Raw genomic sequence first — 22,766 nt, 5'->3', positions numbered from 1 at the left:
TATCGTTCCCCGAACGTTTAGATATTGCCCCTTATCTTGCGCCTAATCGTAAAGATTACAAGGTGTCGCAAACTCCAAATGGCCCTCATGCCCCTTACATGGACTGGCCGAATCCTATGCAGGGACCTGAAACAGTGGAATCGGTGATGTATCGATTATATGGTGAGTCCAATAGGCTATTATATTGACAGGGTATATTAATGACCAAATATAGCTGTTGTCGTCCACGTGGGCGATATGACATTCGGACACTATGTCGCTTATGTCTTGGTTGATCCTGAGATGGTATTTGGCAAAGACCAGCCCAAGGAAGAAGGCGATTCGTCAGAGGCATCTGTAAACGGCGCGACCTCGCAAGATGCTCCTGCCGAGCGATCAGATACCTCAATTAACGAGGAACAGAAGAGCACGAAGGCGGACAATGCCCCGAAGAAGGACAGGAGAGTGTGGGCTTTCTGTTCTGAGTATGTATATCATTTAATCATGGAAAACAATGCTGACTTTCCTTAGTGAGTATATAAGGGAAGTCGATGTGGAGGAAGTGCTGAGAGCGAAAGCCTATCTGTGCTTCGTGAGTAACACGTATAAAATGATTAAATGGCGCACTAACAACTATCTAGTATGAAAAGGAGCATTGATCACTTAACTTGTGTAATATATCGCCAACGACTTAACAGAAAGCATGTAGCGTGTGCAGCGTAGCTAGATTACCATTTTTATCATAATGTCGTATGATTGTGCCACTCTTTTACCTTGCTTCATCATGTCCCTTTACACACAAATCTATGCAGAAAAATGCTGTCTCAAATTCTCATCTAATACACTTAGTTCCGGTTCCTCTCTAACCAATCAAGAAATCCATTACTGAATTTCACACAGCTTTCAAAGCTTTTGTCAAATCCATCTCGCCCACCATAGTACGGGTCTTCGATCGCAGGAGCGCGTGTTTTGGGAAGCCCAATGGCAGACTGTGGCAAAGAGGGATCATACGAGCCAAAGAGTGTTATGTGGGACTTTGACGAAGCAGGCTGTCTGTGTAAGAGGGTTTCCAAGCTAATAGGTGAGGTAACATAAGTATTAAAAAAATGAATGTTAAGAGTTGTGATGTCTGTACTCACTTGTGCCGATCCATAGCAAGGATATAATCGTACTCTTGGAAATCACGTTTGTCCACAGCCCTTGCCACGCCACTTATTGGGACATTGTGCTACACGTCTACATAAGTATCCTTTGTATATAACGCTTGCACTTGCAGGCGAGGTGTGACCCCCTCACCTTTCGACAAACTGCTACCGTCCTTGAGGAAGGACACACCGAAAAATGAGCTCGAGCAAACACATACACACAAAAATAATCAACGGTGGAAAAAGGTATTATTACTTACCTGGAATCTGGAGACTCTCCTTCATGGTAAGCACCGGTTCCTGCAGAATCTACACGAATATCAAACTTGGAGGAAAAACTTTCAGGCCGGAGGGTCACTTGATGTTTGAGGACAGCTTCTGCCATGGGCGATCGGCTTAATTATTACCCTGTGAGTTTCAAAGATGCTTGATGAGGAAGAGAAAGAAGGGGATTAGCTCACCAAATACTAAAGTTGGAAGATTTATTTATTATTATTATTATTATTATTATTATTATTCTAGGTAAGCAAATATTACAACATATCGAGGGAGACAGACCAACTTGCTACAAACATAATCAGGTTAGACATGGCCTGGCGAACAGAAACAACATGAAATGCGCATGAGAAACCAGAAATCACTCACCCGAGACACACCATGAGGACCTTTATCTTTTCAGGCTTATCAGCGGGCATTATGAAGTTCGTATTGTACGGGATGAGTGGGATATTCGATGAGATATAGGTGAGGAGGAAGGTAAGTGACTCCTGCGCCGAGGATAGAGGGCGGACGCTTTTCTATACGACGAAGCAAACGAGCAACAATAATAACAGACGGGCGAGATTATCTGGTGACATCATCACGCGGATCGTGAACTGTTGAGAACTGAACGAGTTTTCAAGATTGCGCACAAGTAGCCAAAACCCACAGCAGCTCAGTAGTAACCGCAGCGGTAAAATGATCAGATGTGTACATGCATACCATGTTGTTTGTGATGGACAACACAGAGAAAAGTTGAAAAAAAAATGTTAAAACAGATATTCTAATCCCCTTCTAATCTCGTCGCCTTCCCATTCTTTCATCAATCTCTTTATCAGCAACCTTTTTGAGAAGGTTTAGCTGATTGGCGACATCTCTAAGTGTGCTCAAGACATGTCGGTTCCTATCCAAAATGGTCCATCAATAAATTCTTTTTGGTTGAAAGCAATATTTTTACTCACCCTTCAATGAAGAGATGCTCTCTATAAACGATATCATGCTCCTTGCAGTACTCTTTCACCAGCATACTTGCAGCTCGGAGATTATGCCTAGGAAGTCTGGGGAAAAGATGGTGCGTCACTTGCAGGTTGAGGCCGCCATGTATCCATTCAACGTTCTGATCGCAAATGACGTCCATCGTCGTACGAAGTTGACGAGAGGGGAATGATTCCGCAGGTCCAAGGTCTTCAGTCGAACACGCAAAATGAGACAGTACGATCTGCGAAAATGTTAGCTTGGTGTGCAGGGGGGGGGGGGGGGGGGGGCGACAATAATGATCTAAAATGAGGACCTTACCTGAACATGGACCGGGCTGGCCATGATATGGCTGATCAAGAGGTACCCCAGTCTCATCTGCCAAGAAGGGAGGTGTCGAAGCATAGAGCCATAGTACACCCAATAGAAAACGATACCCGCGATTTCGTATGCCCAGAAAGCATTCCGTCTGGGCTTGGGTCCTAAGAGATACATGTACGAGTTGGCGTAAAGGTTGAATCGGGCGAGCGACAGAACGATGTAGTAGAGATTATGCCTGCAGTTAACGCCCGATGAGTACTCGGATCAATGCTGGGAGAGAGTATAGCGCTTGGACATACTGAAAAGGAATCATAATTTTGGCAAAAGCGTCAAGCAACATCGTCCTTTTGTAGTACGTGGACCAGAGGCTGTTGAAGAATTCTTTTGAAATGGCGAAAAATGGGATATGCTGAATGTCGGGGTCATGCTCGGGATGATTGGTGACGACTGTATTGTGTGGTGAGTAAGTAAATCGGCTGTGATTGGTCTCTCCAGTGAATAAACGAACGATGATGGATATCATGATTCTAGGGGCAGTCCCAGTCAGTTTTTTTTTTCTTTTTTATCAAAGAATTCCTTGTTATTTAGACTCACGTCACACCACCAGCCACAGCTCAAACCGCCGATCCAGCTCGCGACAGTCATGCCAATGACTCTGTCCCACCACCAGACCCCTGTCACCTCTGTATGACCCGCGTCGTGTACCACGACTTTTGGGAAATGAGCAGAGCGTCATGGAGAGGTCTTGTCGGTACACTTACAAGCTAATTGATGGAATAATAGACCAAGGCAAGTGGCAGATCCCATTTGTCCAAGCCAGCCAGTGGTGCTTCACAAGTCAGCATAAAAAGCCACAAAAAGTTTTTGACCTACTTGAAATAGAGGTAAAGCGCTCCGAAAGCTAATAAACTATACCGGATGATATCGGTGCCGTACCCGGCCAACGGTCCTGGCGGTTTGAACAGACCCGCCTCTACTAGACGCTTTTTCAACTGTCGATAGTCTTCTGACCTTTGTTCCTCCTTTTCCATGTCTACGGCCGATGCTGGTGGTTCTAGTTGCGCTGGTTCAAGAGTAATTACAGCTGGATTCGAAGACGGCGGATTGGGATTGGGGACGGGCGGTATGGGAGCAGACGAGGGATCGAGAGATATGGATTGCTGGAGAATAGTTTGCCCAAGCGTGACAGGACCTTCTCGCGCCCAATGTCCTTTGACACCGTCTGGATGTCTGACCAGCCCCAGAGCGATAGGCGGTGTCAATGGCGGCCACCCCTTCTTGCCAATGTCGACTCTAGCGACGGTAAACTTGTTCATCATCTCAATAGCAGCGTCGGAGTGATAGGCCTCTATCTCGTTTGTAGCGTCGCGTCCGACAAAGTGAAGCAGGGCGAGAGCACCGCCAGGGTGATATGGTGCCCACGGGGTGACATTGAGCACGCGGTCATGGTAGACGACGAGCTGTTGGCCTTGGGTGATCCTGCTGGCTATCTGGTTGCGGTCCCAGACGGGTTTTTGCGCGAGAGTCATGGTGGCCTGGTGGTTGGTGGAAAGGCAGAGGAGCGGAAATGTTACGTTGTTGTTGTTCACCCGGGATTTGTCCGACGCGGGCAGCAAGGGCTACGTCGCACTTCCGCATCTCCCCCGGCATGCGCCCCCCCGCCCCCCCACGCCCAGAACCGCCCTCCCTCCACTCCTGGCTCCACCCGCACGCCCCGCCCCCCACCCTCGCCCGCTCGCCCCCCCTCCACCACTCCTCCTCCACCTTCCTCACCTTTGCCGTCTCCTTCCTGCCGCCGTCCCATGTAACCACAGAAGCGGCCCTCGCAAAGGAGGCGAAACGCATCGTCAGAGAGCTCGACGTCGTGCGCCGCGCAGGGCCAGAGCTGATGGCGGCGGGAGAGGGTGCCTTTCAGGCAGGCGACGGTCGAGCCCCTGGACGTGCTCCTGGAAACGAGAGAGCAAGGGAACCGGATCATAGAATGTGGGCATGCAGGGCACTGTGTCTCAAAGAGGGCAAAAATGGTACGGAAGGGGAAGAGGCTTTCCAGGTAAGGTCGGTCTTACAGTCTGATGACAGGAAACACTGACATCGGGCGCTTCCTGTTCTGGGAAAAGCTCGTGGAATGTTTCAGCGATGATGGTGAAAAGTTTGGCGGCGAACGTGTACTAAAAGTCCTTCGAGAACAGAATGCAGTGGATGTTTTGTCAGTGTGTTGTCGATGGGTAGGTGTTCATACTTTTCTCTCTCAGTCCCACATGCTGATATCGTACAGTATGGTGGGGATATGATTGGTGTAGGTCATCCTTCTTCTGTCGGGCAACCATGCGATGCTTATCTAGCTTTTCTTTTCCAGCCCATACGATTTCAGCACATTGCTACAACCGTCCAAACGTCCTTAAAGTCGCTTATCAAACTCGTTCAGCTACGAGATTTGCGCCAAGCGCTTGACGCTTTGGACGAAGAGATTGCGTCTTTGCGCGCCAGATCAACAGACCTCGGATCATCCCAGACTGGACCTAGTCCGTCCATGGTATCCAGAAACGACAACAAAGACAGCAGACAGGGCAAATACGATTCAATTCAAGACGTAACCAAGCTCCAACGGCTCGTCAGTGCTAAAGAAAAGACTGTAGCTGTTCTTCTTAAGAAGCAAAACTCTACATCGGCATAGTCTATTCCGCAATGCTTTCTCAAACGATTGTACTTGTCAAAGGAATTCTCGATGGCACCTTTTCAATTGCCCATACGTTCTCCACCCTCATCCAATCAGCCAAAGCCAGACCTCGTTAACTTTTGCCTCGGGCAGCTTGGTCTCCTCAAAAAAAAAGAAAGAAAAAAAACCTCCCGAAGCTCAGCCTTGAGCGACCGGTGGCCTGCGGTAGTGGCAGCCTCGAGGCAGTGGACACTGTGATGTCCAATCGCGTACCCTCTCGCGGGCTCTGAACCAGCTCGATCCGTCCTTTGCGGTGAATGATGGAAGGAGGAAAAAACCTGATGGTTGCGGCAAGTCCCAACGCTAGATGTATATTCGTCCAGATACCGTCTCATTCACTTGTTGTAACAATGAGTCACTGAATAATTAATCAAAAACGCTTCATTCGCCTGAAGCTACTTTTCCCTGCCATCACCGCTGCTCTCTGCGAATTGTTCCTCTTGGCGTATTGTCCATCTACAAAATAAAAATGGGACGAGAACGGCGATTGACTATGTGGACCCTAATGCAGATATACCATAGCCTAGAATCTTACAATGCTATCTTAAAACGTTATAGGTATCGTAAAGTACATACATTTATCTATACCCTTTACACCTCCAGAATCTTGGAGGAAACATAAGATCAACTAGTTGTACCAAGGGATGTCAAATCACATTGGCCATACTTGACGACATGGGCGCTGTGCTTTGTACAGGCGGTACCATGAAAACGTCTCCAAAAATGGTTTCTTATAATAGAGCCAGCCGAGGGCTGTAAACCCATTCCTCTGTCTCGCCTTAGCCCATTTGACCAATTCCCGAAGGCGCGCACATAACTGTGAATAGACCTACCTCTGAAATGGTGCCTCTTTTTTTTTTTTGTTCACACAAGTTTACCGGGCGTTCCAGAGACCATGCCCACAACACCCCTTGCTGTCCCTCGAAGATCTCTTCCAGAGTTACGAGCAGCCAACAGGGAGATCACCAGACAAGCCCCGACGAAAGCGGTACTATGAATGTGGCGCAACAATTATTAAATTAATCTCACTTCTCCCACCTGAATGATAATGATAGAGCAAGAGTGAGGCAAATACGTACAATTTGTAAAAAGTCGTGCGAGAGAGCTGTCGCTCTTCTTCTGAAGTGCGCGATGATGCGAAGATGGCTGGTAGAGAGTTAAAGAGTTAGGATGCTTCCCTTTTTTTGCTGCTTGACTCGTGATTAGCTATACATTGGACACTCACACCTGAGGTTGGGAAGAGCCATGGCTAGACGATGGTTATCGACAGATGTTTGCTGGAAGTCCGATGGAGGAAAGGATGGGTGGTGACTCAAAAAGGTCTCAAATGATGACGATAATAATAAAAGAACGGAAACATGGGCGATTATAATTATTAGCGCCCAGCAGATCTACCGCCAAAACAAATCCGCAACCTCCTCAAAATCTACACAAATCGGATAACTCTTACGCCTCCTTCTTTTAATACCTTTTTACATTGTGAAACTTGTCAGTTATGTTCAAGAAACGCTCAAGACCGACTTCTGTCCGAGACAAATCAAGAATTGAGGAGGCTGAGGGATCTGGAAACGAAGAAAAGGTGGCGTCTGGATCCGGTACTCCTATTGTGGACGAGCAGGAAGATGATACTGGGTAAAGTCATTCATCCATCTCCACTTCTGGATTCTTTATCTTGATTTTATTTTACAATCATCTAACGTTGAACTTGTGACTGTAGTCGAACAGTGGAAGAGCTCCTCATGCTTAAAAAGTTGAAGAAATCACAGTCAAGACAAGGGATCGATCTCGAAAAGCTCAATCGTGGCGAGGAAATGAAGAGGAAAGGCAAGAAGAAGGAGGATCCAGCGGAGAAATACGGCCTGCAACCAGGCAGAGGGATGGGTCGAGGCGATGGAGAAAAGGAAAAAGATGAGTAAGTGAAAGACATATGCCTATAGAATCCACTTCTTGACGTTGACGTGACGTTCCAGAGAGATGGAAGACGAAGCCGAACGAGCAAAGAGGTTGGTACGGGTGAACAACTTTACTCAACAAACCAATGCTCTGGATGTGGACAAGCATATGTATGTCACTCTTTCTTTGGTGACTGGGCTGCCGCTGAATTGAGTATATAACAGGATGGCGTATATAGAAGCGGAGCTTGCTAAACGTCGTGGTCAGGCGGCTGACACAACTGACAAGTCAGCAATTGAAGACAACGACCCGCAAGCGGAGCTCTACAGAATTGCGGAAAAGTATCAATTCGAAACCCGGAAGAAGAAGGCGGATGATGAAGGAAATGTGACGAACAGTCTGGGGATGTTGACGAGTATACCCGAGGTTGATCTCGGAATGGAGTAAGCCTTTACAACCACCCCCACATCTGAGTCTTGTCTGGATGGGCTAACGGCATTAATCAGTAATCGTCTGAAAAACATCGAAATGACCGAAAAGGCGAAGAGGGACATGTTGGAGCAGCGCAAGCAAGAGGCAGCAGCTGCAGCGGCAGCAGCCAAAGAGGCCGAGGACCCAGGCTATTCAGCAGCTAGATGTGAGTTGCATGTCGGTCTCTTCGTAGATGGAGCTGATGATTTGACTAGTTTACCGTCCCAATCAAAAATCAGCTTCCGATATATACGTTAATTCTGAGAAGCGACGAACGACTGGCGTTCCAAGGCAAGAATCGGCGACTGACGAGCAGGTGTATGAGAGGTTCAAGAAAAGGTGGGACAAGCTTCCTCGATTTTTTTTTTTCGTTTAGAGTCGGGCTGACCATGCCAACAGGATGAAGCGCTAATTATCATGTTGTCATAATAATATCAATGCATAAATTCGTAAATAATACGGCTACAGCTGTGCATAAGTCACGCTACTCATTATTTGCAGATCGAGTACAGGATACTGCCATCGCTATAATGTCGTTAAAAGCCCATATTGTCTCCTCTTTGTCAATTTCCTGCAACGCAATTTATAATATCCGTCATCGAGACTACTCAGTGGGCGGTCCTCTGACCCAGACCCGAATCTACCGATCGATTGACATTGTTGACATTCCTTGGTTTCGATTTCCGGATGTGACAAGACTTCTTGGGTGAGAGACTTGAAACAGGAATAGGAGGGTCGACCTGATCAACCCGATTCTGATCGGAAGAAATAGTTGGCACAGTGACAATCGGTTTCACGAAGGAAGCCACTGGCGTGACGGTGTGCGATGGCTGAGTGGCGATGTCACAGTAGTTGCCCGGTCGGACAATCTGGTTCTGGACGTAGGTTGTCGCGTTGAGGGCATCAGACACTTGGAAGACACTGGGGTATTGTCGGGAGTTAATTACAGCATCTCAAGGAATGTGCCTACAATGCAGTTTTTGTTGACTTACAGCGACGTTTTGGCAGGGTTACTGACGTTCCAGAGAAAGGATGATTCAGTAACGTTATCGAACGAGTTGGTCCAGTTGACCCCGGTGTAGTATCCTCCAATACCAATTTGAAGATGATATGGCGACTGGCAACCACGTTAGTATGAAAGACTCAGGGCAGATGCAACTTACTGCACCGAGGCTGGTGTCTCCCCAAGAGATATTGACTTGGTGACCTTCGCATAATTTGCCAGAGTCGACGGAGAGAGTCATGCCATTGATGGGTGCTCCTGAACGCTCTTTGAACGGTGTCGCCGAAGCTAAGAGGGCAGATAAACAGAAAGTGAGAATAGCAATCCCGGGGAACATTTTGTTGTTCGAATTCTCTTCTGAAAGGATCAGCTAAAGAATGCGATAGTTAACCGCCTGGAAGGAGAAGGTTGAAAGAGGAATGGAATGAGGAGTCATAAATCATCGCCTTTTTGTCATGAATCTTGGGAGGCCAAGTATATGTGTCGAAACGGGGTGTAACATCCCAGACTGGTCGTGCAGTGCATTTCCGGCCTAACAAAGCTGCAAGTTACACGAAAGTGATTGATGGGCCCTTTCTAAGTTTGCACGCATGCAAGCGTCGCTCGCGACTTGCTATTACTTTCCGTCTACTATAAACTACATTATTCTACAACAAGGAAGACCATCGCGTACAATTTGTCTTTTTTTCTGCCATACTACTTTTTACAAGGCCGAAGAAGAACAACTCTATTATTAAACTCTCAAGCTATACACACATACTAGGGTTGGACGCGGGACGAGCGTAATTCTTTATTTTATCATGTACAAGCACTATCAACTTTCGTGCAGCAGCGTTAATAGAGGAATGGCCAGAATCGAAATGCATTTTTACACTGGGAAGAAGTAGCTGCAGAACGAAGAAAAAGATTGCAGACGGTGCGTGAATAATTAAATGGGAATGTGGGTGTTTTTTAAGGTCATAGAGGAACAGGGTTACTGTATGATAGCCGCGGGACATGGGCGCGTAATAAATCTTCCTCGGCGTAAGATTATTATGACTATTTATTCTTTTCCCCTATTCTACATACATTACTTGGGACATTCCTTTATTTTCGCCCTGTAAAATCTCACACCTGTATCAGAAGTATCCGCAATCCTCTGGCCTCCTCAAAACCCCATAAACCCGTCCGATCTTCTATCTTCCATCTCCCGCTTCCACACATCTACTCAGCTCGTCCCATTCACAACAAAAATGGCCTCTCCACCAATCCCTACCTTCCAGAACGGCAGGTCCATCTGTCTCGCAACTTCTACCGCAACTCTTGTAGAACCCACAGAACGTACGCCTCTTCTCAAGGAGGTTCAAAATGGTACTGGCAAGCCTGTATCCCCCCCTCAGTATGACCACGAAGAAGAAGGGACAGAAGGCAAGGAGGTTGAGCTTCTCGTTCCCGGCAAATCTAATTTCTCCCAGACTGTAAGCGTTTCGCCTCCCCCTATCATGTTTAGAAAAATCCTTTTAATGCTCGATACAGCTGTTGAATGTCCTCGGCGACTTGATTGGGACAGGTCTTCTTGCTTGCCCTATTGCTATCGCTCATGCTGGCTGGGTCCTTGGTCCCTTGCTTCTATGCCTCGTCTCTGGGATCACTTTGTGGACGTGAGTCATGAATCTGCACGGCCCGTGGCTGTTTTTACTGACACTTTCTGCAGTCTTAAGATTCTTATTAGGATTATCGAAAAGGACCGCAGCATGCGAAACTTTGCAGACGTCGCAAGATACAGTCTAGGTGCCCGAGCCGAAAAATGGACTACTGCCATGTTCGTCTCCGATTGCTGCATCTGGATGTAAGTTTTGCGTCCTTTTTGCTATATTATTCCTGCTGACTTTATATCGTAGTATCGCCCTCATCGTACTTTTCTCCGACTCCTTCGAAGTGGTCTTGCCCATGTTCACCAGTAATCAATGGAAAGTCATTGGTCTTGTCGTGTACGTCTTATTCATCAATTCAAGACATTGATTTTCTCCTAACTCTCATCCAGTATCGTCCCACTGAACTTTATCCCTCTTCGCTTCCTTGCTTGGACTTCTGCCCTGGGTATTACGTCCACTTGGACCCTTGTTGCCATCCTCATTTTCACCGGTTTGGCCACGCCAACTTCCCCTGGGTCAGTATTGGACCCAGCTCCCACTGATCTCTGGCCTGCACATGGTCTCGTCAAGCTCGGTCTTTCTTTCGGATTGCTCATCTCTGGTTTTGGCGGCCATTTCCTCGTTCCCAACTTGATTAGGGACATGAAGCATCCCGAGCAGGCCGAAAGGGTCTGTGAAGTTGGATATGGTATCTGTATCATTGTCTACGCGTTGGTCAGTGTGTTCGGTTATTTGATGTTTGGCAGGGACGTCTCCGATGAGGTAAGTTGGGTGCTTGCAAGTTAATGTTGATACCCGGCTGACCTTCCATTAGATAAGCCGAGATCTTGCGAAGACCTCAGCCTTTTCCCCTCTCATGGCTCAAATTGCCGTCTGGATGGTCGCTATCAACCCTCTTACCAAACTTCCTCTCGGACTTCGACCTGTAAGTTACTTTGACGGGACAGCCTGTGGTTGCGGTTACTAAACATCATCATAGCTCACCGACATCGTCTACTCTGCCCTGCGGCTTCAATCCACTACCTTCGTTCCCAAGATTCACGTGTCCTACGCTGAATCCAGTGAACCCGATGAGGAAGACGACGAGCTTTGCTCTCCTATCACCTCTAACGCCCCGACCGTGTTATCCTCCTTCTCTGCCTCTACTATCTCTGCCGCTACATCTATCACCCTGGAAGACGAACACTACACCCATGCTTTATCCAATGCTCAGCGCCGGCATGACCGACGAGAACAACTCAAAGCTATTTTCCGTGCGCTCATCACCATTGTGCTCCTTGGCGTTTTCGTTCTTGGTGCCCTTGCGTTCCCATCGTTCGAGACGCTCATGAGCATTATGGGCGGCGGAATGAGTATCATCACTTGCATTCTTATCCCTATTGCAGCGGGCGCCAACATCTGGGGATGGCGATGGTACTCAATACTACTTTTTGGCCTGTCGGCCGTGGTTTGTGTTATTGGTGTCGTCTGTGCGTGTTTGAACAATGGAGATGCTTGAGTGTTTTTTGTTTTTTATTTATTTTTTGGTATACATGTGTGGTCAAAAGGGGACCAAATCAAGCCCCACTGGGTAGTCGTCCTGCAGCATTAGAGTGATAGAGAAGCATCAAGCATTTGTACATTACAATTTCATTTCTTTCATCATTCATCATCTGTTTTCATAGTTTCCTTCATTTTTGGTCGCCAAATGGTGACACACGGTCCCTTCTTGTTGTAGTGATAAATAGGATCACATGAAGCAACTAAAAATCATGCATGTCCCAGACAATAATTAAATACAGTAAGGAAACGATCTAGATACATCTTCGCAAACATCAAGGCTAGTGAAAATCGATGGGTATCTAAGGAGCAAGTTTGGAAACATCCGCAGACTTGGCTTTCCCTTCCAGAATCATCTCAGAAAGGACCTTGCCAGTTCCCGGGCCTTGTGTAATACCCCAACAGCTCAGACTGTAGGTTGTTAATAAATCAATATCTGCAAAAACTATTACTGAACAATGCAACTCACCCAGATCCTACATAGACTCCCTCCACCCCTCTAACCTTTCCGATCAAAGGTCTGCCACGGTCGGCGATCGGCAGATAGCAAGCCTGTTCAGAAATCACCTCTGCACCTCTTTCCAGGGTGAAAACAGGCGATAACGATTGAGATTGTTTGTGAAGCTTGGCGATAGCGGATTTAGATGGTGAGACTTCTGCCGCAGAAGGAGGAAGAGGTACGCCGTCACCTGCGCCACATCTGGTACAAACGTGAGTATCAAGATAGTGAAATATTCAGTCGGCTTACATGTATGTAGTACCTGAGCCGTTTATCAGTTTGAGCTTCTCCAAGAATGATAGGTAGGTTACTCACCGTCCGGTCTAGTGTATACCTCAGGCTCACCCACTGAGCCATCTTCCAATGTCATGCTGGTAAACAAGCAAGTGGCAGACAGTTCCTCCTTGGTTTTTAAAATGATACTGTGTGCTCTGTGACCTTGTACACCCAATCTGCTACCAATTTTCTCACCCAGCAGCTGCCCCGCGAGCCTACCAGTCCAAGGGCCAGCAGCGATCACAACCACATCAGCGTCAATTTCTGTTTTGTCCCCTTCGGGAGAAACAATGCCAATCGACTTTGATGCACCGCCCTCTAGGTTGAGAGACTTTACAGTACCGATGACAACTGAGGTTGACGGCTGTTCCAGGAACTTATTGGCGAAAAATGTGGTGAAAAGCCGCGGATGAACCTGGGCTGTCGTTGTGTGCGACCCAAGGGTGCGAGAAGAATGCACAAGGCCATTCCGTAACCAGGGTAAAGGCGATGCTTTTTTCGACATGCTTGTGGCGTCCGTCTCGATAGACTGCGGCCAGGGTCAATATTGCTAGAGGTATTGCGAAACAGACAGGGTCTCTCATTTGCTGATGAATACCATGAGAGCAACGTCCAAAACCAGATTCGTCCGGGGCCGCTTCTTGAAAGTAGTCAAAGTTGACTGAAGATTGGGAAAGTTGCAAAAACTTGGTGGTTGTTGATAGTCCACAAACGAGAGACCCCCAATATTAGCAATCACTTACTAAAGTCTCAACTGTTCTATATCCCCACTTTTCTTTGCCTCCGAATTCCTCTGCAAGGGAAGCGTGCAAATCAAAACTGAATTCACTCAAGCTGGAAGTCGAAGTACCATGCCAGTCTTTGGCAAGGAAGCCACCGCTAAAGCCACTAGCCGCTGCAGCAATTTTGGTGCCTTCCACGATGGTAATGCTGGTGCTTGACGACCTTTGTGGGTGAGTCGAAAGAAAGTACGCGGTGGATACACCAGCGATGCCACCACCGATAACGACTATATTCTTTGGGGAGGATGATGGAGTCATTTTTCAATACTGCTTCCAATATGGAGGTATAAAAGGAAGGAAGGGAAGGGGATAAAAGCTGGAGTTAGATCTACGTAGGTGACTGTGATTTGTATATGTTGTCGTGAACTGAAGAGTTCGGAGGACGGGAAACAGTGGTACGTCATCAGGAGCGGCGATGGCCGCGGGGGGAGGGGATGGGTATATTATCACCAGGGGCAGATGATACTGCATACTAACCCTACCCGCCCAACTCTCCTCGACCCACCACAGCCATGTCCGCCCCCTCAGGAATAAAGGTCGCAGACGATCTCACAGCAGCGTTCACAGCAGCCCTCGCCAACCCACAAGACACAAGGGCCCTCGTCTTCATCATCGACGGTGGTCCGTAACAAACACTCCCTACCACACGTCTTACTGACACCTCCCTGCAGAGTCGTTCAAGCACCATGCCACCGTAAAACCCAAGGGATCCTACAAAGACGACATTGCGCTCGTTCCTGAGGTCCTTCCTAGCCCAAAGACTCCGGCGAGCTTCGCATACAGGCTCGATAGCAAGGACAGTGGGAAATGGGACTGGATGATGGTCACGTTCGTGCCAGACGATGCTGGGGTGCGTTGCAGAGTCGCTCTCCCATTAGCCAATGATCCTTTTGCTAATTCTATGGGTTAGGTGCGTGCAAAGATGCTTCAAGCATCGTCAAGGTCAGGCTTGATGAAGGTTCTCGGAGCCAACAACTTCAAACACGATTGGTTCGCGACTTCTATCGTTTGTCTTGCCTTTCGCTTTGCTCTGTACACGGCTAACTTGGCGAGTAGTCGGATCTCTCTCCTTCAGCACTCACAGCCCATCTCAATCATCTTTCATCTCCTCCGCCTCTCAGTGCATCTGAAGCCGCCCTGGCAGAAGTCCGGGAGGCCGAAGCTGCTGAGGCTAAGCGTGCGGCTTTGGACCCCGAGAGCCAAGCGCGCAGGAACAAGGCAGTTGTAGGCCTTGGAGGGAAAATGAACTGGGGCGAAGGTGTGGTGGAGGCCCTGCAAAAGGTCGCGCAGAGAAGTGATGATGGTTGGGTTGTTGTTCTTGTAAGTTTCCGTTTATCTCAGTATACATGTAGCTCATACTCATACCACCAATTCAAAGGAAATCCCCTCTTCAAACCCTGGGTCAATAGCCCTTCTCAAGTCAGAGGCCTGTATACCTTCTCAACTTACCTCCAAACTTCCGGGAAAGTCTCCTTGCTATGTCTTCTATTCCCACCCTACTCCCCCATCGACTCGTAATGTTCCCAAGTCGCCCTCTGCTCCCATCGGAGCTCCTCGTAACACGTTTCAAGGGTCTCAAGGTGGGGTAAGAGTTGTCAACGCCTCATTCGGCTCTCCTGCTGTAGAAGCTGGAGAAAATGTAGAAAGTGAAGAGCCCGAGCCTGGTGCCAGTCCTACGCAGGAGGAGACTGCGGAAGCTGTTGGCAAAGGACGAGTTATTTTTGTATACTGCTGTCCTTCGAACAGTCCAGTAAAGTATAGAATGATTTACTCAACAACTGTTAGGGGCATGCAACAGGACGCTATCGACAAGGCTGGTGTTGAGATTGTCGCCAAGGTACGTACAAGCCCATTCCTTTCGCACACTACTTGGCTGATTGCTCAATAGCTCGAAACATCAGACCCCTCCGAACTCACTGAATCCCACTTGAAATCCTCTCTGCCATCTTACAAACCTACGCATTCTAGCTCACTACCGACACCTACTTCTACCACTCTTGGGGGCCGCTCCTTTGGTACTCCCACAATGTTTGGCCAGCCTCGGCCTTCCCTGCCCGTTCGTTCGGCTACTCAAGTACCTCTTCCTCCTTCTGGGGCTTCAACTCCGGCTACGGAGGGAGGAAAGGAGGGTGAGGAAGATGGTAAAGACAGCATCAGGAAGGCATTTGACGCATTTGGACCAAGGATCAATAATGCCAGCGGTGGTGGGTTTGCGAGACCCAGACCTGCGGGAAGGAGGTAGAAAAGAAGGTTATGAAGCAGCTTGTGGGGTTCCATTCGCTACTTGATTTAAGAATCGTTCCAGGTATAAAAAGGTTAAGTGCTTGTAGATTGACATTATTGCAGAGGTATGAATTTACGTGGAAGCGTACAGTGTGAAGAAGCCGATAGTACTACTACGTAGTAGAACGAAGGGAGGAGGGTCGGTGGTGGGTGTGGTGATGATTGACGACTGCTGATGATGATGATGATTGCTTGCTTGTTGATGAAAGTTGCAAAACTAACGCCACGTCACGACGATGATTTTAATTAAATAATAAATAAGCCCTTACTTGGGCGCGGTCTGCGCCGCCGCGCTCCTCTTTCTGCTGCTGTTGAATTTCTGATCTGCAGCGTTCTCCAACAAAGTTGTATCTATATATCTTTTTGAATAAGCTTCTGGAGTGACATACAATAGGTTTTCAATAAAAAATCTCTACCATATCGACCTTCATATTTTCCTTCTAGAAAATCGAGCCAGCTACAATGTCTCCTGCTACCGAAACCGCTACCCAGGGTCTTCCCCCTGTGGACCAGATGACCAGCCGTGACTAGTACGTCTTTCGTTTATTTGACTTACGAGGGACCCGCACTGACGATATATATTTGTAGCTATGCTGACAGGTAAGACGCTTTCTTTAAACAAACGGAAGCTAGTCTAGAATTATGGTGCTGACAATATTTGATAACATAGTTACGCCCACTTTGGTTAATTGCTCTTAATATCTTTTCAAGTACCTGCGAAGCTGATATTCGATACAGGTATCCACGAAGAGATGCTCAAGGACTCGGTCCGAACACTCTCCTACCGTAACGCCATTATGCAGAACCCCCACCTCTTCAAGGACAAGGTGGTTCTTGATGTTGGCTGCGGTACTGGCATTCTTTCCATGTTTGCCTCTAAGGCAGGTGCCAAGCTGGTTATCGGCATTGACATGTCCAATATTTTGGATCAGGCTGAAAAGATTGTCAGGGCTAATGGCTTTTCCGAGGACCGTAAGTGTCGCCGTCGATCTTTGAATATGTACATACCCGTCGGCAGATGCTGAATTACTTGCTTTGCAGAGATCGTCCTCTTAAAGGGCAAGCTCGAAGATGTGGAACTCCCTGTCAAGCAAGTCGACATTATCATTTCCGAGGTAAATTTTACGGAAGCTGAAGATGAAACATGACGTGGACTCACCTGTCTTTGATTTTATAGTGGATGGGTTACTTCTTGCTCTACGAGTCCATGCTCGACACTGTCTTGCTTGCCCGTGACAAGTACCTCGCTCCTAATGGTCTGTTGTTCCCCGACAAAGCTACCATTTTCCTTGCAGCCATTGAAGACCAAGATTACAAAGAGGAAAAGATTGATTGTAAGCCTGTTCTTTTTATTTAGAAGGTTCCATGTTAAGCTCTTTAACAGTCTGGAACGACGTCTACGGTTTTGATTACTCTTGTATCAAGGAAATCGCTCTTCGTGAACCTCTTGTTGACTGTGTTGAGCTCCGAGCCGTTGCCACCAACCCTTGCGCTATCAGGCATATCGACATCCGAACAGTGAAGAAGGAAGATCTTGCTTTCGATGTGCCTTTCAAGCTCAAGGCTACCCGCAATGACTGTGAGCTTCAATAAGCGATCAAAATTTCCAGTATTAATGATTGCAAACACAGACATCCATGCTTTCCTTGGCTGGTTCGACATCTCCTTCTCATGCTGCCACAAACCCATTAACTTCAGCACCGGTCCTCAGGCCAAGGTAAATAATCTCTTCTCATAATGTTGACAATGCTAATGCCATTGTCAGTACACTCACTGGAAACAAACCGTCTTCTACACCTCTGAGACCCTCACTGTTTCCGTGAGTCTTGTCTGATAACTTAAGAGTCCAATTTCTGACCCCTTTCAATTCTAGGAAGGAGATGTCATTCAAGGCACCCTTCACTGTGCTCCCAACTCCCGAAATAATCGTGACCTTGATATTATCATCGACTACGAAGTCGCCGGTAGCAACCCTGAGAAGGGTAAGATGGAATACAAGATGTAAGTCGCTCACTGTAACTAGGCCGAGAGAAGCTGATTCTGACTGGTAAAGGTCATAATTGTTGTCTTCATTTTTCCCGATTGGCGTGTAAAGGTACTAGATACAGTTTTAAGGATCTTATTGGGGATCGCCCTCGCATAATATACCCATGCAAATTGTTTAGAGCTTCTATATGCATGATTGAGCCATACTGTGATCTATCCGCCAAGCTTCTTTCTCTCTCCCCACGATTCGTCTACTCTATTCAACTCTCCCTGTATCTTCTTGACGCTATCTTTCCTCTCCTTTCTGGCTTCGGTCCATCCACTGGGGATATCCACTCCGTCAAGCTCCAGAAGTGCCTTTAATAACATTTCACTCAACCTCGCATGTTCCTTTTGTAGAACTTCAAATGCAGGAATCTTCGCAGGACGGTTTGTAGCGTGTGGGGAGGTATATGAAACAAACATTGCGATGCTGGGGACCAAAGGATCCAGCAATGAACTGACAAGCGACTTGATCCAGTCGACAAGGACAGATTCTTTGTCTGTTTGCGGCTGCTTGGGCTTTTTCACCGGTGTAATAGTAGGCTTGGGCGCAGCCGTAGGAGGAACAGGAACATCTCCACCCTTTCCAACTAATACAAGCGTTGCACCCTCTGTGATACCGTAGGCGCTGACCGTGAGAGAAGTGTCTTTCAACACAGCACCTTTATATATGAGCTTGAGTGAGTCAAGAGACAGGCCAGTCTGATTAGACAAAGTCGCAAGTAGGGTAGAAAGCGGTGTTATTGAAGGTTGAGGAACGGGAATATTAAATCTGGCCCCCGCATCGTATGAGCTACAATCTCTGATAGCTCGCTGTCCGGGGCAGCACTTACCGTTCGCGACCCCATTTCACCTGGATGGTAATTGCACCTGAGGCCTCCTGAGCCTGAGCGCGTCTGAATGGATTAAAGAACGACACGGTGGAAGTTTTTGAAGAAAGAAGGAAGGTGTCTGTAGATGTTTAATCAGCAAGAGGGTTGTGGAGAGGATGCCAAGTGGTATAGTACGTGAGGGAGAAAAGCGTACAGAGTGGATCGAGTACTGATTCCAGCTTGGGTGCGTCGAAAAAGGTCAGGTGTCGAGTGAAAGAATTCTATTGGTTCACACAATAATCAAGAATCAAAGGAGGAATACAGAGCACGCAGCAACAACCGGCATCCACGTTGAAAACGGACTGAAAATACTAATAACGTATTCATTCACAGTCATCATCGACGCTACTTCCTTTATCCAAGAGTTGTCCCGATCCATGTACGTTCATTTGTTCATTAATTTGAATAATTAAGCAGCACTAGGGCACGGAGTACGCAATTTATCCGCTCCACCATTAACGTCTGCCAATAATATTCGGGAGAGTGGATTTTCATATTTAATCCCGAACGCCCTCCTACGAATCAGCTCCTGGTCTTTCCGAGGCTTTTGGTCAGTCGAACTACATTCGTTCAAATCTCTTCTCTTCTCAATCCCCCGCTCTCCACTCAACCCTCAGCCTACACACAAAATGCTTTCGTCCGTCTCCCGAGCTCTTCTTAGGACCCGACCCGTCGTTGCGGCTCCTCTCCGCCCTGTCGCTTTTACCGGTATGTTCACGCAATTCCTGTTAGCTCCGTGTTGCGTCCAAGCGACATTGTATCGACGTCTGTCTGTTTGCTAACATCAATTGTGCTTCTTCTATAGCTGTCCGCTTCGCTTCCGGGGGTGCTCACGGCAATGAGACCGAGTCTTACGAGTCTTTCAACGCTCGATACGAGACCTTCTTCAAGTCTGTCTCTGACCTTTTCGAGCTTCAGCGAGGTCTCAACAACGCCTTTGCCTACGACCTTGTCCCTTCTACTGAAGTTATCAACGCTGCTCTTCAGGCTGCTAGGAAGGTCAATGACTATGCTACCGCTGTGAGGATCTTGGAGGGTGTTAAGGAAAAGGTTGAGAACAAGGGACAGTATCAAGCATACTTGGACGAGCTTAAGCCTACAATTGAGGAGCTTGGTGAGTTATTTGTAAAGAATGGCTAGTCCATTTCGTCTAACAGTTATTTTTAGGCATCAGCACTAAGGAAGAGTTGTACGGTCAAACCCTCTAAATGTAATCATCTGGTTATGAGGGAGATGCAAAACAACTATAAGGCATGACTACCACTGATCATTATCGTCAAGATGAAATGTAAAAAAGCAATGGTAGGCGCCTAATAGGATATCGCTGGATCACCACAGTTGCAAACGACACATTCGCCCTATCTGTCCTGGGCCTCAACCACTTTATACGTATTACAAGCTAACGCCAACTTATAGACTGGTACGGCTTTGTTGATTATATCTCTTCGCAGCTTTCGAATAAGCAGGAGCTACATGACCCTCAGCTAACAGAGTGCGGGTTTTTACGGCATGAGTGTCCGTCATGGATGTGTCGGCTGATATGATTAGCTTTAACGTTTTGTACCACTGGTGGAACACTTGCAGGTTTGTTCAAAGGACGGCATCGTTATCGAAATGCTTGCGTTGCCCTATAAGTCGCTGTTGAATAATGGTGTTGTTGGTGGGCCAATCAAGAGGATCCTCAATCCCAAAATATATTTGCCCTAGGCTCCCACCCTTGACTTTCAATGTCGTGGCGTGGCCAATTGGGTCGCCGCCCTGACGATCTTTACTATAATCGGAATCTTTTGTACTGTCACTAGACCGGCGGGGTACAAGTGGTCTAAAATGTTGGCACATGGTACATGTAAAGAAGAAGGGAAGCCGAGATCCCTACATGTGAACTGCTGAACTGTTGTCCATGGGTTTGCACTTTGAGAAAGAAGTCAGATGTATAATGTAAGATTGTGGAGTGTGCTCGTCACGTTGGATAGGAGCCTTAGTACGGAGAAGAAAATCAATGATTATCAGAGCAATGTGGACCACAAAAGCTGTAATACGACGGTAGAAAGGGAAACGGTTTCAGGGACTGCTAATTATACTCCACATTTCTGCAGTTCTTATGACTACCGGAATGACCTATCAGCTCCTTCACTCTCCACTCACCGCTCGGAACAGTTGCATCGTCAGCTTCCAATGATTATTTACAGTTTTGAAGGACAAAAAATGGTGCAGCACGCACTCAAAATTCATTGCCTTTACGAGTTCTGGTTTGACTGGCTCGATAGTTGTCAGGCAGCCTTCCCGTCGCCGATGTCCAGAAGAATGGCTCCACCTTAATCTCTGCTATTCGCGTGATTTACGATCAGTACCCCGTCACTGGTACGATCAGTACGACAAAGGAGGAGCACGCCGTGGAGGAAAGGTACTACTACCGGATGATGGAGTACGTACCTCGCTGTCTGTCTTTTCCGCAAATGCTAATAGATCTGCTGCTCCAATGATAAAACGAGGATATAAACTCGTTGATTGGCAACACTACTCACTCACGATGGTGGCCACCACCATCATGATGGAAGAAAGACAATTGTTTCGATTCCCCGGGCAGAGGACCTCTTCGTATTTTCAAGGACTTGTCCGACTACACAGTGCCGAGACTACGCCTCGCTATAATGTACGTCCATGCAGCTTCTGCCACATTTACGCTTGAGACTGATGGAGATAGTCCACTTATGACACAGCATGCAAAGTGCGGAAGAGGAAATCAGTGAGAGGGATTGCTTGATGGAACGGAAGACGACGGAAGAGAATCCATGGTGGAACACTGCAGTGTTCTCGGACACAAATGGCTATCTACAAGCCTTGCTACCCACCGCTATCGGTTGATAATGATTCCATTTCGACCAGCCTTCATGACCGCACCCTCATCCCCTACTCCATTCACTCCAACTACCCCGCCTGCCACCAATATAATATAATCTCATAGACCAGGAAGACATCTATGCTGGTCGTCGCCCCACTTTCATGCCCTGCATAACGGCATCGCTTTCTTCATACGCTCATCTTTACCAAGCCTTACCGGTCGGCGAAGTTATTCTCGAACCCTATACTGATGAAGGGCAACGATGGAATGATGTGCGAATCCGAGGGGCGAATCCATAGTAACCTTGGACTACGGTTTAAAGGTCTATTCCCTACATCAGCACGGCGCTCGATCCACCACGGCCAATAGACGAAAATCGGGGATTCGTTCTATGAATATGCCTACGCCAGTGCCGGAAGTCGCTCCAGAAAAGGGTAGCAGAGGTCGCAAGGGCATCGCTTCCATTGCCTTGGGAGGAGTATTCAAGCCCTCGATAGTCTCAAGTGATGGTTCAATGGAAAAGACGAATGAAAAAATGAAAAGAAGAAAAGATGGAGTTCGGGAGCGTTCGTTAGAGGAGGACAGCTAATAAACTTAATTAAGATGTTTCAGTGGAGCAGCCGGAAGGACTTCCGGGCCTACGACGGTCGTACATCAGAGGAAGCCCTGGTTGACTATAGGACAGATCCTGAGTCTAGGAAGAAATGATGGAATATCTCAAACAACAAACTGGAAGTTGTCGCACGGTACGTACGTGCTGCCATTATATATTTCTAGAGTCAGGAATCCAATACGAACTGCTAACGCCAACTGCTGTAAATGGCCGAGTGTGGCATCTTAGCTAGAGATGATCTGAGAGTGATTATCTTTAGATGACGAAAATGAAGGCAACATTTTAATGCAGCAAGCTAAGAACATTACGAAAAGGGTATTTGAATGAGAAAGATCATTGAGTGGAATACACAGTCGGAATGGTTAGTGATTGGTTGTTGGTTTAACATATGAAGGCATCTCATTTTCTGACGCCTTCGTCACTCAAAACAAACTTCTAAAGACTTGCAAATATTATCAAACGTTATATCCAGCTCTTCGCGACGAGACTGGTTGGCGTTTTTCAGATGGGAATCCCTTTCAAATGGGAATAGCATACATGACCTCCTGTATGGACCCAGCCCAGTTTCCAACCGTACTGCTTCGCCTTCTTCCGAAGCGGAGAATCTGGAATAAAGGGTCAATAGCTCAGATGGCCG

At 47.3% G+C, this 22,766-nt stretch overlaps 12 protein-coding genes and 1 pseudogene across 13 annotated transcripts; 7 read left to right on the top strand and 6 right to left on the bottom strand.

The window, feature by feature from the left end:
* Positions 1 to 4: 4 nt before the first annotated feature.
* On the top strand, positions 5 to 2,108 carry CNB03605 (low molecular weight phosphotyrosine protein phosphatase, putative). Its single transcript, XM_024658702.1, has 7 exons — positions 5 to 162; positions 215 to 464; positions 511 to 571; positions 621 to 1,060; positions 1,135 to 1,534; positions 1,598 to 1,646; positions 1,706 to 2,108. The coding sequence occupies exons 1-4, from the start codon at positions 99 to 101 to the stop codon at positions 636 to 638; spliced, it is 393 nt and encodes a 130-aa protein (XP_024514228.1). The 5' UTR covers positions 5 to 98; the 3' UTR covers positions 639 to 1,060; positions 1,135 to 1,534; positions 1,598 to 1,646; positions 1,706 to 2,108.
* Positions 825 to 1,910, bottom strand: CNB03600 (low molecular weight phosphotyrosine protein phosphatase, putative; the record flags this gene model as incomplete). The annotated part of the gene is made up of 6 exons (XM_024656568.1): positions 1,770 to 1,910; positions 1,586 to 1,689; positions 1,385 to 1,519; positions 1,276 to 1,297; positions 1,119 to 1,207; positions 825 to 1,053 (listed from the first exon to the last, which is right to left on the bottom strand). Exons 3-6 carry the CDS (start codon positions 1,507 to 1,509, stop codon positions 825 to 827), a joined length of 465 nt encoding a protein of 154 aa, XP_024512276.1. The 5' UTR covers positions 1,510 to 1,519; positions 1,586 to 1,689; positions 1,770 to 1,910.
* Positions 2,088 to 4,291, bottom strand: CNB03590 (delta 8-sphingolipid desaturase, putative). Its single transcript, XM_569193.2, has 8 exons — positions 3,552 to 4,291; positions 3,440 to 3,507; positions 3,273 to 3,388; positions 3,187 to 3,205; positions 2,978 to 3,125; positions 2,679 to 2,913; positions 2,345 to 2,601; positions 2,088 to 2,286 (listed from the first exon to the last, which is right to left on the bottom strand). Exons 1-8 carry the CDS (start codon positions 4,205 to 4,207, stop codon positions 2,178 to 2,180), a joined length of 1,608 nt encoding a protein of 535 aa, XP_569193.1. The 5' UTR covers positions 4,208 to 4,291; the 3' UTR covers positions 2,088 to 2,177.
* A 108-nt stretch (positions 4,292 to 4,399) lies between these two features.
* Positions 4,400 to 6,057, top strand: CNB03580 (expressed protein). The gene is made up of 4 exons (XM_569192.2): positions 4,400 to 4,728; positions 4,796 to 4,903; positions 4,954 to 4,974; positions 5,035 to 6,057. The coding sequence occupies exons 1-4, from the start codon at positions 4,567 to 4,569 to the stop codon at positions 5,350 to 5,352; spliced, it is 609 nt and encodes a 202-aa protein (XP_569192.2). The 5' UTR covers positions 4,400 to 4,566; the 3' UTR covers positions 5,353 to 6,057.
* CNB03575 (hypothetical protein) lies at positions 5,783 to 6,722 on the bottom strand. Its single transcript, XM_024658692.1, has 4 exons — positions 6,620 to 6,722; positions 6,474 to 6,540; positions 6,228 to 6,385; positions 5,783 to 6,163 (listed from the first exon to the last, which is right to left on the bottom strand). Exons 1-3 carry the CDS (start codon positions 6,639 to 6,641, stop codon positions 6,259 to 6,261), a joined length of 216 nt encoding a protein of 71 aa, XP_024514227.1. The 5' UTR covers positions 6,642 to 6,722; the 3' UTR covers positions 5,783 to 6,163; positions 6,228 to 6,258.
* Positions 6,723 to 6,815: 93 nt separating this feature from the next.
* CNB03570 (hypothetical protein) lies at positions 6,816 to 8,727 on the top strand. The gene is made up of 8 exons (XM_024656567.1): positions 6,816 to 7,026; positions 7,112 to 7,306; positions 7,365 to 7,457; positions 7,512 to 7,730; positions 7,794 to 7,924; positions 7,974 to 8,097; positions 8,158 to 8,207; positions 8,260 to 8,727. Exons 1-7 carry the CDS (start codon positions 6,890 to 6,892, stop codon positions 8,168 to 8,170), a joined length of 912 nt encoding a protein of 303 aa, XP_024512318.1. The 5' UTR covers positions 6,816 to 6,889; the 3' UTR covers positions 8,171 to 8,207; positions 8,260 to 8,727.
* On the bottom strand, positions 8,367 to 9,168 carry CNB03560 (hypothetical protein; the record flags this gene model as incomplete). The annotated part of the gene is made up of 3 exons (XM_024656566.1): positions 8,922 to 9,168; positions 8,751 to 8,875; positions 8,367 to 8,679 (listed from the first exon to the last, which is right to left on the bottom strand). The coding sequence occupies exons 1-3, from the start codon at positions 9,096 to 9,098 to the stop codon at positions 8,367 to 8,369; spliced, it is 615 nt and encodes a 204-aa protein (XP_024512275.1). The 5' UTR covers positions 9,099 to 9,168.
* Positions 9,169 to 9,834: 666 nt separating this feature from the next.
* Positions 9,835 to 12,159, top strand: CNB03550 (conserved hypothetical protein). The gene is made up of 7 exons (XM_569190.2): positions 9,835 to 10,218; positions 10,277 to 10,401; positions 10,455 to 10,589; positions 10,642 to 10,731; positions 10,785 to 11,157; positions 11,210 to 11,320; positions 11,375 to 12,159. The coding sequence occupies exons 1-7, from the start codon at positions 9,994 to 9,996 to the stop codon at positions 11,891 to 11,893; spliced, it is 1,578 nt and encodes a 525-aa protein (XP_569190.1). The 5' UTR covers positions 9,835 to 9,993; the 3' UTR covers positions 11,894 to 12,159.
* CNB03540 (cytoplasm protein, putative) lies at positions 12,146 to 13,829 on the bottom strand. The gene is made up of 5 exons (XM_569189.2): positions 13,453 to 13,829; positions 12,749 to 13,238; positions 12,683 to 12,695; positions 12,404 to 12,634; positions 12,146 to 12,345 (listed from the first exon to the last, which is right to left on the bottom strand). The coding sequence occupies exons 1-5, from the start codon at positions 13,747 to 13,749 to the stop codon at positions 12,237 to 12,239; spliced, it is 1,140 nt and encodes a 379-aa protein (XP_569189.1). The 5' UTR covers positions 13,750 to 13,829; the 3' UTR covers positions 12,146 to 12,236.
* A 145-nt stretch (positions 13,830 to 13,974) lies between these two features.
* Positions 13,975 to 15,884, top strand: CNB03530 (Protein tyrosine kinase, putative). Its single transcript, XM_569188.2, has 6 exons — positions 13,975 to 14,112; positions 14,163 to 14,341; positions 14,402 to 14,497; positions 14,548 to 14,811; positions 14,870 to 15,328; positions 15,380 to 15,884. The coding sequence occupies exons 1-6, from the start codon at positions 14,004 to 14,006 to the stop codon at positions 15,731 to 15,733; spliced, it is 1,461 nt and encodes a 486-aa protein (XP_569188.1). The 5' UTR covers positions 13,975 to 14,003; the 3' UTR covers positions 15,734 to 15,884.
* Positions 15,885 to 16,102: 218 nt separating this feature from the next.
* Positions 16,103 to 17,962, top strand: CNB03520 (protein arginine n-methyltransferase, putative). Of its 2 annotated transcripts, none has more exons than XM_024658684.1 (11): positions 16,103 to 16,304; positions 16,363 to 16,374; positions 16,445 to 16,458; positions 16,513 to 16,746; positions 16,816 to 16,889; positions 16,952 to 17,108; positions 17,159 to 17,353; positions 17,406 to 17,491; positions 17,540 to 17,593; positions 17,648 to 17,775; positions 17,870 to 17,962. In XM_024658684.1, the coding sequence occupies exons 1-11, from the start codon at positions 16,237 to 16,239 to the stop codon at positions 17,874 to 17,876; spliced, it is 1,029 nt and encodes a 342-aa protein (XP_024514226.1). In that variant the 5' UTR covers positions 16,103 to 16,236; the 3' UTR covers positions 17,877 to 17,962. The 2 variants fall into 2 exon arrangements, with proteins under 2 accessions (XP_024514226.1, XP_569187.1); XM_569187.2 differs by having other exon boundaries at positions 17,828 to 17,962.
* On the bottom strand, positions 17,830 to 18,956 carry CNB03510 (annotated as a pseudogene).
* A 234-nt stretch (positions 18,957 to 19,190) lies between these two features.
* CNB03500 (cytochrome-c oxidase chain VI precursor, putative) lies at positions 19,191 to 20,811 on the top strand. The gene is made up of 5 exons (XM_024656565.1): positions 19,191 to 19,382; positions 19,480 to 19,788; positions 19,842 to 19,976; positions 20,091 to 20,166; positions 20,223 to 20,811. Exons 1-3 carry the CDS (start codon positions 19,304 to 19,306, stop codon positions 19,880 to 19,882), a joined length of 429 nt encoding a protein of 142 aa, XP_024512274.1. The 5' UTR covers positions 19,191 to 19,303; the 3' UTR covers positions 19,883 to 19,976; positions 20,091 to 20,166; positions 20,223 to 20,811.
* Positions 20,812 to 22,766: the final 1,955 nt, after the last annotated feature.

Source organism: Cryptococcus neoformans, assembly GCF_000091045.1.
Source record: "Cryptococcus neoformans var. neoformans JEC21 chromosome 2 sequence".
Lineage (NCBI taxonomy): Eukaryota > Fungi > Basidiomycota > Tremellomycetes > Tremellales > Cryptococcaceae > Cryptococcus > Cryptococcus deneoformans.
The sequence above is the reverse complement of the archived record's forward strand: the minus strand, read 5'-3'. Positions and strand labels throughout refer to the sequence as shown.